This window comes from Aythya ferina (assembly GCF_964211825.1).
Source record: "Aythya ferina genome assembly, chromosome: 15".
NCBI classification, from domain to species: domain Eukaryota; kingdom Metazoa; phylum Chordata; class Aves; order Anseriformes; family Anatidae; genus Aythya; species Aythya ferina.
In genome coordinates, this window is record NC_140314.1 from 9,559,846 (window position 1) to 9,571,623 (window position 11,778).

General features: G+C 40.5%; 1 protein-coding gene across 1 annotated transcript in view; it reads right to left on the bottom strand.

Annotated features, from left to right (window-relative positions):
* Positions 1-10,476, bottom strand: part of LOC311445068 (BOS complex subunit NOMO1) — a 28,019-nt gene extending 17,543 nt beyond the window's left edge. The window contains exons 1-14 of the mRNA XM_084536758.1: positions 9,695-10,476; positions 9,255-9,344; positions 7,990-8,035; positions 7,457-7,557; positions 7,227-7,333; positions 6,953-7,025; positions 6,260-6,412; positions 5,311-5,448; positions 4,446-4,535; positions 3,726-3,831; positions 3,139-3,289; positions 2,411-2,588; positions 1,504-1,645; positions 503-634 (exon numbers count right to left, since the gene is read on the bottom strand). Of these exons, the coding sequence (XP_084392884.1) occupies positions 503-634; positions 1,504-1,645; positions 2,411-2,588; positions 3,139-3,289; positions 3,726-3,831; positions 4,446-4,535; positions 5,311-5,448; positions 6,260-6,412; positions 6,953-7,025; positions 7,227-7,333; positions 7,457-7,557; positions 7,990-8,035; positions 9,255-9,344; positions 9,695-10,129 (1,942 nt within the window). The 5' untranslated portion in view covers positions 10,130-10,476. The remainder of the gene's footprint in view (positions 1-502; positions 635-1,503; positions 1,646-2,410; positions 2,589-3,138; positions 3,290-3,725; positions 3,832-4,445; positions 4,536-5,310; positions 5,449-6,259; positions 6,413-6,952; positions 7,026-7,226; positions 7,334-7,456; positions 7,558-7,989; positions 8,036-9,254; positions 9,345-9,694) is intronic.
* Between the last annotated feature and the right edge of the window lie 1,302 nt (positions 10,477-11,778).

Below are 11,778 nucleotides of genomic sequence, written 5' to 3' on the forward strand. Positions count from 1 at the left end.
ACAGCAGAACCTAACTCCAATTTCACATGCTGAAATGATGTTCTGACTCATATAAAAAGAGCAATATATATGTAGCCCTTCTACACCTTTCCTAGGAAAAGAATTTCTTTTCATAGTAGGCCAAGACAGGCTGGCAAAAACACTTTTTGCTCTTTGGAGAGGCTAGTTACTGTGGAAACAGAAGACCTGTGATGTTCTTCTGCTCTCAGGTTTGGGACAAATCAGTTCACGACAAAGGCCTTTAACTTGACACCATGCAAGTGTATCCTAAAACATATGGAATCAGTTACCTGGACACTGAAAAAGTGGTTAAGCAGACAAGATGAAGAAAGCCCGATACACTGGTGTATAGCATTTTCCCAGATCTTAAATTTGAGAACTAGTTCCACATTGGGCATGTCACATAGAACATGAACAGTATCCATGATAAAAGAATTAATACAGACTAAGTCACTAATTTAGCTAATAAGTTAACACTTCCAGCAAATCCCCATATTCCTACTTTTGTATTTGCCAGGTGGCACGTTTTCAAATGTGAAGGCCACTGAGTCCGTATTTCCAGAGAGCTGAAGGTTACGTTTTTCACCCTGGCGGCTCACAGACTGTAACGTCACCATCAAATCACCGCAAGCATCTGTGCAGAAAAGAAAGAAGAAAATGAGGCTGCATACTGTCTTGTCAGCTTTCTCCCAAAACCCCAACTCCAAGGAAACTTCTCGTGTACTAAGATTAAACCAACTGCTCTTTTCTAGTAGAGAATATTTCCAATTAAAACAATTAATCTGATTTCCTAAGCATCTGTTTACTAACGTTTTGTTGCACTTGTAAGTTTAAGCTTAATCATATTCTTGTATCTAAGGACAAGAAACTTCCAGAGGTCAACACTGAATTCCTGGGGTCCACCTTATACTGCAGAGACTACAGGGGTCCAGAAAACACATGAGATGAATCAGAGAGAAAATGTAAGGAGCAAAAATGACAAAACTCAAACTCTAATAATCACCTGCTAAAATTAGTGGGTACTCAAGGACAGCAGAAGATAGAAACCTTTGACTAAAATTAAGTGAAAACACTGAGAAAGAGAATAGACTGCACGCTTCTGGCAACAGCCTGAGCTTCTATCCTACAGGTTTATACATGCACTGTATTTTATTTTTTTTAACGTTTTTTTCAGTATTTCTGACATTGTTGTAAAATGTCCCAACCATCAGGCAGGATTGTTTGCTCCCACAACTTAAGTGTCTTTGAAAATAAACAGGTCAGAACTTATTCCTAGCAAGTATTAAAAATAGGTAGGTAACTTCACTCCAAACTTCATTAAGGTGCTAACTAGGCTGTAAGGTCTCTTGAAAAAAATAACTGTTTCATTTATGCGCTGGAAATTAATTTACTTAACTGTTGATGGGGCTGACCACAGCAAGTGGCTTGATCAAAACTGTGTTCATACACACAGTGCTGAAGTTCTCCATTCTCTTTTCCACTTGACTTTCCAAACTGGCTTACCTAAACAAGAGATCTTCCCAGAGACTGATGCCAAAAACTGAGAGAAAGTCACATCCATGACTGGTCTGTCTGTAACAGTAACAGGGAACACTTTGGGTTTCAAAGCCAATCCTGCTCTGGTCTCAGCTTCTGGAATAATTACCTGTGGAGTACAGGACATCAACATATCTCCTGCTTTTAAATACCAGTCCAAATTCACCCACTCTCCTGACTTTAACTCACCAGAAATTAGAAAATGGATATTTACTGTAAGTCTCAGGCAAAGCAAAACCAGCCTCTCAAATATAATGTTCAAAATTCTTCACTAAAAATCCTCCAAACAACTGCAAAAGGCCTGAGCTAAAAATTCTCCAAATATCATGGTTTCAAAAGTCTGAGTGAGTTTCCACTTTGAGATCTATCTACTCCTGCTTCCACATTGGGCTGTTTCATTACCTGTAAGGACAGCCAGAGGCCTTATAACCCTGCACTTCCTTATCTCCCAGCCTGCAATTTTCCCCCACAAGGGGGGGATTCAACACAATTTTTAGTGTTTGTGCTACAGGTTCTGCTATGACCTGTTAGCTCCAGAACCACTGAGACACCTGAAAAAGCTACACATTACATGTGTCATTCACAGGAAAATATATGAAGATAGTAAGTGAACTAAGGGACATTACAAATAGAGGAGAGAGAGATAAAACCCTTCAATCTCAATGGCCTGAACACCTTTTAACAAGTGTGAAGGAGCATGAGAATTTCAGCTTATAAAGAAAAAAAAGTAACCATCATTGTTTATATAGTACAAACAGGAGAAGAGGGTCATGAAAATCTACATTCAACTTCTCAATTTTTAAAAATCAAATGTTTTAAATTTTCTAAAATCTCTTGGCAGTCCTACAAGGAAGAAATGGAAGTTAACTCTTACCTGAATGTTGTATATACCCGATTTTGCCTTAAAACAAAATGCTCCATGAGGGTCTGTTTCTGTTGTAACCAATGATCCTTTGTCCTTGTCTAGAGGCATCATGGTTACCTTATATTTATTCATCTGTTTGACTGTGTCAGGTAAACGAGTTACTGAGATCCGGCCACACACACTGAATCTGTAAAAATATTCCAGTCAGAGATATACTGGTTTGACAAAACTCAGAAAATACTTGTTTTAAAGTTTCCTCAAGATTTTAACTGGTTTGATACGTTTTGTGTCAAATATTGCAAATCTGATATATAATGCACTGGAACAAAACCCTACCACACTATACCTGTGAAAATATAAGAAAAGTTTACAGATTACAAGCTGTTAAGTTTCACTTCTCACCTTAAATAATGCACTATATTTAGTCACTGATAAAAACTGTAATTGATCATTTAGCACAATTTTTTTTAAATTGGCTAACAGATTCTGCACAAGCTAGTTGTGATTTGTCTCAGGAAATTCCTAGTTATCACTTCTCTTGAAGGTTGCCATTACTTCCTCCTCAAGAGAAGCTCTTGGGCACAGAAACTATGCCCTTTTTGCCTTTCTCAGCTCACACTGTATCTCCCAACACTGCACGGCCTTACAGCGCACTGTATTTAGTCACTGATAAAAACTGTAAGTGATCATTTAACACATTTTTTTTTTTCTAATTGGCTAACAACACTGGTACTTACCCTGTTGCAATGATGTTTGCCAGCTGAGGGGTATTTGGTGCGATCTTCACTGTAATAGTATCAAAGAAGAGATGCTCTTTCCTGGCATGAATTGTGTATGTACCTGTTGTTATGTTCTCAAGGCGGAAAGATCCATCGGCTTTTGTTTTTACTGGAATAAATAAAGTGAAGAGTTAAAAAGCAGAACATTTTTTCCAGTGTCTATCTTCATGTATCTAAAGAGCCAGACGGTATGTATTGCTTTAGGCTATTTTAATTTAGATTGCACAACAAAGAAACAGTATTATGTTCCTTATTAGATCAACCTTCAATTCTGTATTATAAAGCAACATTTCTAGTTTGGCATATGTTTGAAGGGAATTATAATAATTTTTCTACTGCAAAACAAATGAGCAGCTAATACTCTCATCTAAGCCAGAAAATGAAGAATTACTCAACTGTATGCAAATCAGTGTAATATTGCAAATAAATTACAAAAAAATAGTAGTGTATTATCCTGAAGGTCCAATTCCATCGCATACCCTGCTCCTGTATTTGAGATTATCAAAGATTTACCTGTAGCAATACAGACCAAGACCATTGCATACCTTTAATCTGATTGTTTAGGGTCACAGTGGCATCAGCAACTCCTTCCCCTTCGGGACCATTCAATACCCTGCCCGTGACAGAGAAACCCATCACATGGAAAATAGGCTGAAATGGAAAAATAAAGTTATCATTAATCTTCTCCCAGTAAAAGCATTCACACATCTACAGCAATCAATACGTATTGGTTTTTGTCCCATACACATGCAGTAAATTTACTTCCAGATTTAGGAAGAAAATTCAACAGGATAATCACAATAAAGTATGCATCAAGCTCAAGGCATATTGTCCTGCTAAGAAGTACAGGAACCAATTCTTAAGTTACCTGCATTAGCACACTTGAGAAGACTCTCACCGTACATCATAAGACCATTACTCAAGAAACTCTGCAAATTAGAGTTTTATTTACAGGCCCTTCTCAAGAGATTTGACACTGCGAATGAGTAAACTTAATCAACCCAAAGGATTACTGCCTGTTTGCCACACAGACATGAAAGTGAAAGGGACAGCTTCTCCTTATTTTGTTTCTTACTAGTAAAACGGACTGAAGTATAGAAATACAGAATAGATATTGTCATCTACCTGCTAGGCAAGAAGGTACATGTAACAAATCTCTAAGCTTCTTACAAAGACAAGTTTCCACAGCACAACTGCCTTCTGCAAGATCAGTTATACTTCCACAGGAATTGGTACAAACAAGATGATTTCTCTACATGCCTTACCTCAATTTGTAAACTGTCATGTTCTACAAAGAAGTCCAACCTTGATGGTGCAACATCAAAGGTAATTCTCTCTCCCCTGTAGAACGGTATCTGAAAGGAGAACACATCACTTTGATTCCTAAGAAGCTGTGACATCAGAAGTATTTTCCTTTACCATTTTTCAGGTCTTTTTCACTAAGACACCTCCACAAATGGCCAAATGGGCAGCAAACTTGCTGGAAGAATAACTCAGATTGATGGCGACACAAATAAAAGCAGGATTTTCAAGAACGTTTGATAGAAACCATATGAGATAATATGAAGAAACAGAAAAGTAACCTTCTAATGAGAATAGAGCAATGGTATTCAATACAGAGAGTTTACATAAGAGAATATATGATCACTAAAGGATTAAGGGAATAAGAGAAGTTTGGATCCCACTTCTAGATCATGCAGTCTGAGACTGCAAGACCGTCATTATAGGCCGTGCAAAGACATCCATGCTCCAACACTGCCTGGGCATAACAAAGAGAATGGTATTAAAAGAAAAAATGGTATAAAGAGAACTTCAGGGGTTTGAGGTGGCTGTAGCCCATTGAAACTTTCAGCTTCCCATCAGCCTCTAGAAGTGGTTCTGTGACTGGCCAATGTATTCAGGAGATCTGTAAACAAATACTTCCTCAGAAATCACACCAGAGTCCTACTACAGCAACTCACTTCACTGTCAAATGCTTTATGTTGGAGTCTCCTCCATTTTTTTCACCCATCTCAAAATATTTCAACTGGCTTTGTCTTTAACAGCTGCAAAATTATGCACAACCTTGCTTAGAGAGCAAAAGTTAGTATCTCAATGGATAAACAAGAAACAAACTTGCTAGCTACTTACCACAGTGTATTTCCCACTTGGTAGGGAAAGAAAGCTGAAAGATCCATCTTCTTTTGATACAACATTGCACAAATAGGTTAGAGACTCATCTCTTGACTGGAATCCATCCACAGGAGAAATATTGCAGCCCACAACATCCTGTGTCAATAAATGCATTAATTATTTTTTTTCTCGTGGATGAACATGGAAAACAATTTGGGGGGATGCTGGATGATTCAAAATACTATACCATGATGAATGAGAAGTACAAAAAACAATTTAGATGCAAAGTTTGATAGCATAGTTTACAATTCTTATACAGGTAAAAAAAAAATAAAATAACCAATAACAGACTTTATGTTAACAAGGACAGAAAACTGAAAAATTAAACATCCTTTAGATGACAGACAGAACTGCATTGCATATCTTAACATAAACTGTCTCTAGCTCTGAGGATGAAGTTAACATTACAGAACAGAGCTCTACTCTACATACCAAATTACAGTACACAAATGGAAGTTCCATGCTCGTTTTATAAATAACACATTTTTAAGGTGGCAACAGAAGCTGCTGAACTTTGATTTCATGTAAAAAGGGCACAAAGCAATTAAGGCTTTATGTTAAAGACAAATTACAGCTACTATCTAGTGAAACTTAGGGTTTGTCTGGCACTGTCTTGAGATTTTTTTGCACTATTTTTACAGAAGCTGATATTACACAATGGAGGACTGTCATACTAAAAAGGGAACATTGTTACTAACCAACATTTAACATGCAAAAAGGTGTAAATGGAAAAATATTGTCTTAAAACTGTAATCCTTAAACCTGCTGACTCACAAGGAACGTAAAGAGCAAAAACATGCAGTGAACCATTTTACATTTTGCACTTGTTGCCTGCTTCACCTCAAGTTTTAGTTTTCTATGCCCCTGAACAACTTGAGTGTTGGGAAAAGTTCTGAGACACCATTACCTCTTTGGTGACTGAAGAAGAGAATAGAAGAAACATGACTCCTTTCATTGGTTCTCCATCACTCCTTACTGACCCAGAAACGTTGTAGCCAGCAACAATCAGAGGGCTAGCAGCATAAGCATTAGAACTCGTTACCCGTACCACCGTGTTTGCCTGAACACGGAAACACATACATTTGCATCACAAGTAGACATTAAATCTCATTTACAGCACTAAATTACAATCAGAGGCTGAATAATCAACATCAGAAACAGAAGCCAGAGCAGCAGTTCTCAAAGACAGCCCAAATGCTCTTCAGAACAGAAAGATGCTAAGGCAAAGATACTACTGTAAAATAGTGTTTTTACTGTTTCACTGGTTTAGGAATTGGTCAGGATTTCAAAGCTCGTTAGAAAGTAAGCAGTCTGAGAGGAAAGGTTTAAAGCATCTGTTATGTTCTCCAGGTTCCTGCAAAATGCATAGCATTAGAAGTCCTAAAACAAGAGCTCATCTGACAGTCTTTCCCCAGCTGGCTCCATTATCTCCAAACTAGGCCTGCACAAGACAGTTTCTTGCCTGCCTCATTAAACTTAAGGAAAACCGCATTAACCTCATCCACTCACACAAACCCTTGTTCATACTAGCTGATCAAGGTAAGGTCTAGCCAATGCACTCTCCCTAAGCATGCAGAACAGAACTTTTGTAGGCTCTAACCTCTTTCAACATCCAGGTGGGATGAGATGCAAAGATTTCATATTCACCAGGAAGCACTTTAAAGAAAGCAAACCTGTAAAGCAAGAAAAGGATTGCTTAATGACTATTGCTTAAGAAACAGTCATTAACATTTGCTTACAAAAAGCAATTCATAGTCTCCACGCATTACAAAATGTATTTCAGAACTTCTATAATCCCAACCAATATGGCAGAATTGAAAGAGTTTCATGTAAATGAACACATGAGGTATGCCCATGCCTATTCCCACACTCACTTTCCTCCAGGCTGGGTAACAGTTGCTTGTATGTTTACATCACTGCCAGCATTTCTCAGTACAACCTGGACTCCAGCAGGACCTAAAGCCTGACCTTTGCTGAGGACCTGTCAAAATGAAGAGAAACCAGTGTACAAGTGGATAAAAGTAACATGCAGAGGTGAATTAGGACATTTTTATGAAGGTACAATTAACATGGGATGGAATAAATAAATATAAAAAATTCTAACCTTTCCATTCACAGAAAATCCCGTAAATACAAAGTTAATATCGCCTCCCTTTGTGCAAATGTCATTAATGCCATCTACATGGATATCTACACTGGTTGGTTCTAGAGGGGAAGAACAAGAAAACATGGTAGTTAGTGACAGAGGAATAACAGCACAACTCTACTTTAGCTTTACAAAACTCTCACAGAAATGCACTAGCTCAAGTGCACTATTTATGCCCTAGAAGCCTTGTCTTATCCAAGTTAACCACCCACAAATCCTAATGTTGAAAATCCTTCCCCCTCCTATTACATACATTTTTATAAAAAATACACATTCATTTGTATCAATTCATGGGCTGCTTTGTCAGCGTCTACCTTACAGCTTTACTTTTCTCCTGTACAGTAAGTACATTTTAGTTATTAAAACCATGCAGTAGGGCTTATGTCTTTTGAACAGCAGTGGATTTTCCCTGCCAAATGCAAGCTAGTGATAATTGAAGTCCCACATTGCAAATACACTGTCCTATCAGAAGAAGAGATATGAGCACTTACCAAAACTCCACCCTAGGGGAGGCTCAATTTTAAGAATGAAATCCCCCTAAAAGTAAAATAAAAAATAAAAATATTTAAAAAAAAGAAAACAATAACAGTCTTCAATGATCTGAATTCAGTTTAGCTGAAGAATGGAAAAAAAAAAGTCAGAATACAAGCAGCATGCTGCAGAGAGTAACACAAGACTCAAGCGTCCCATTCCCTTCTTATTCTACCTAGTGTTCAAAGCAGCAGCAGTATCTACCCAGACAAACCAGGATTCTGGGCTTGTGTCCAGACAGCTAAGAGTAAGAATTAAGCAGCATCACGTTTATACCACTTCCACACCAACCTGGCTCATGGACAAGCAGCTCAGTGTTAGAAGGTGTTCAAATCTCTCACCTGACCCAACAGATTTGCTCTAAATCTGCCTCTAGTGTTTCTACTAGGTGATCCTACTCAATTGTTCTGCCCAAACATGAGATAACAAAATTCCAAACCTATTAATATTTCTGCACCAAAAGGCCATTAGACAGATATCCTCTTTAAATCTGAAGGCACCACATATGTGCTGAAGTTCATCCATTAAAAGGCTCAAAGACCAAAGAACAAACCCACCAAGGTTAAAAAAAAAAAAAAAAGTCTTAAGTCCTCAGATTTGGAAATTAATTTATTTCTGAACCATAAGTTAACTGGTTCTTTAAGAGCAAAACACTTTGACCACCTGAGAAGAGCTTGTAAAAATTTGAATGTCAACATTTTTCCAGCCAAAAAAGACATCAAACTTCTGCTACATTCTGAGCTTATACCATTTTTCATATTTAAGAAAACTCTAATATCTGCAATTACTTATTCAAGATATTTTCAACTCAGACATATCAACACACATTTTTATACAGATTATTTATTTTCATTTCCATCGATAGATGACTTAAAGCTTTATCTCTATTCAGATTGCAAGAACCTGTACTTTTTACTCATTCTTTGTACAACTGCTAGCACATCACAGTTGTCGTCAGTAACTATGGCTCCTAATGCTGCAGTGACACAAATAAAATAGCACAAACACAATGCTGCAGCTAAAGTTAACTGGCTTTTCTCTTGATAACACTTACCACAGACAAACAGAATAGCTGCATTGCAAAAAGAAACTGTGGAAAGCTTTATTGTTATTTTATTTGTTATGTGTACTGTTCAGACATTTCATCTGCCTGCAGATGTGAACGTGGAAGCAGCTTGTGCCCCCAGTGCAGGGGAGAAGCAGCAGCACTGTGTCAGTTCCTTACCTTATCATAGAGGGGAATCATGAAATACCCATTGTTTGGAGCACAATCTGTTTGGTATTTCAGAGTACCATGCTTTGTATACAACTTAATCTATAAGAAACAAACAAAAAAAGGAGAAAAGTGTGAACGGGGGTGGAATCAGGTGCTCTCTACTCAAGTGTTTGTACACGTTAGGGGCTGCACGATCCCCTCGGGTAACAGAGGTGGCAGGGGAGAGGTTTACTGCAAGAAGGCTACGCTCTGCCAAGGGAAAACCAGCAGAGACCTGGCCTCAGGAGAGCCCGAGGAACACTCCAGGAACCCCACTTCACACAGCAACCCCCCAGAGCACCTGCCAGCTCGGGGCGCACTCAGGGCACGGGGGCAAAGCCTCGCCCAGCCGCTAACCCCGCAGGCCGGCCTGCCAAGGGGCCGGGGGGAAGAGGGCCGGCGGCGCCCACCTCGATGAGGGAGTAGTTGATCTCCACGTCGGACTTGACGAAGCCTCCGCAGCCCACCACGATGTCCTCGGAGCCCCGCACCAGGGCGCAGCACAGGGCGCAGCCCAGCGCCGCCACCCAGCCCCGCATGGCGCTGCCGCCACCCTGCCTCAGCGCCGCCGGAAAGGCCGGCACCGGCAGCGGGGCCAAGCCGCGGTCGGTGCCGCCCTCTGCCGGCCCGGCGGGCCCGCAGCCCTCCGGACTTTGCTCGGCGTCCCCAGCCGGGACGGGTCGGGGCCCCTCGGGTGCGGGACGGGGGCCCGGCTGTGTGAGGAAAGGCTCTGCCCGCCCCGGGCGCCATGGCGGCGGGCGGCTGGCTCTGCGGCTCCCCGGAGGGCTCCGGAGGGCTCGGGGTGAGTGAGCTTGGCTCTGGGCTGAGGCGCTGCAGATGTACATGGGCGACGTGTGGGTAACGGCGGGCTCTCAGTGAGGAAGCTGTCACTGTGGGTGAAGGCAGCTGGCGTTATGAAATCTTCCTCTCCGAGGGATATCTGCACCCACATGCAGAATGATCTGGTGATCTGGTTCTCTGTGCGGTTGGAGTAAGTTTGGTGAGAGGTGTGCGGGCGTGAGGTCCGACTACGCTGCTGGAAGGGTGTACAAGTAGCCTGTGGTCCGTGTATTGTCCTCAGGAAGTGTCTGCTGAGCAAACCAGTACAGCGACAGCTTTAAAAGGGCACCGATGAGTTGATCAGTCCAGGATCACACAGATTTCCATTGTCAGGATTAATAAACTCCTATAATAACTCGTGAGCCGTTATCTTCCTAATTTCATCTAGTGATTCCTTTCACCAAGCCTTGCTTGGCATCACATTCTTTACATAAAGGATTTGGGCCACCTCTGCAAGCTGCTGCAGAAAAAATACACTATTTTACTCAAAGCTGGAACAATCATGTCCCAACCAGCCCCACCTTCTTCTCCAGCAAAAATTGAGGGTCAAGGTTTTCCCACTTGGCTGCTTAAACTTTGGCTTCAGATTGCTTTAGGAGCACCTAGTAAAATACACTTCTCGGACACAGAGTAGCTGCAGGTTCCTTGGGAATCAGGGTGAGCTGTAGATGTGTTGAGTACCTCTGAAAAAACAGGTCATTGTTCCTTCTGTGCTAATAGGTCATGTAGGAATGCTCCTTTTGCCACACAGTTTTGGAACATGTTACTCAGTGGCTCTTTTGTCTCTTATGTGCACAAGTACCAGAATCTCTGAGGCTTACTTGGCAAGTAAACCAAAGCCTGCTTAAAATACCTGAGTGACCCTGACTCATCTGAACCATGTTCTTGTACAGGTCCCTGATGTTCCTGGCAATTACCTGGTCCCCTAGATCTGTCTGGATGGAGTCTTTGCTGTAAATTTAAACCAAGTGCTTTGAGTCTTCCTTCTCACATGTCCATCTGCAGTTGCTGCATTGTTAGTTTTATTATGTTAACAGATGAGATTCAACTATTTATTCAGTCAGAAAAAATATTAATGGATTATAAATACAGCTGGGGAAATGCAATTGTGATGCAGTTAATGCTCTGGGACACTTCTTTCCTCCTTATCTCTACTTCACCAGGCATTCTATACTGACCACTCTTATGGTTCCCAAATGCTGATAATCTTTTTGATTCCAAAATTATTTTTTCTCATTTCACATTCAGTAACTTAAATTTCCTCCTTTTTTTTTTCCTTCTTCAGTTCTGACGCATGATGTCTTTTCTTTGGCATCTTTCACTTTTCAAACCTTTTTTTTTCCTTTTTCCACCTTCACTCCCTCCAAAATGCTACTGCTGATCTCTCCCTCCTTCTTTCACCTGTGGCACCTTACGGTTCTCCCGCAGCTCCTCGCTTGCCAAATGTTTTTTACATTTGAAACCCAACGTTAAGTTCCTCTAACATTAGGCTGAGTTGGAGCATTAGCAACTTGCATTAGCTGGTGAAATTCTGCATACATTAGCATTACTGTTTCAATTCTGTGTTGCTTTTGTGACAGGACTGGAACCAGACATGGCACGCAAAGACCCCAAGATTTACCTGGTGCTTTGAGAAGACAGTCATTGCTTGGAT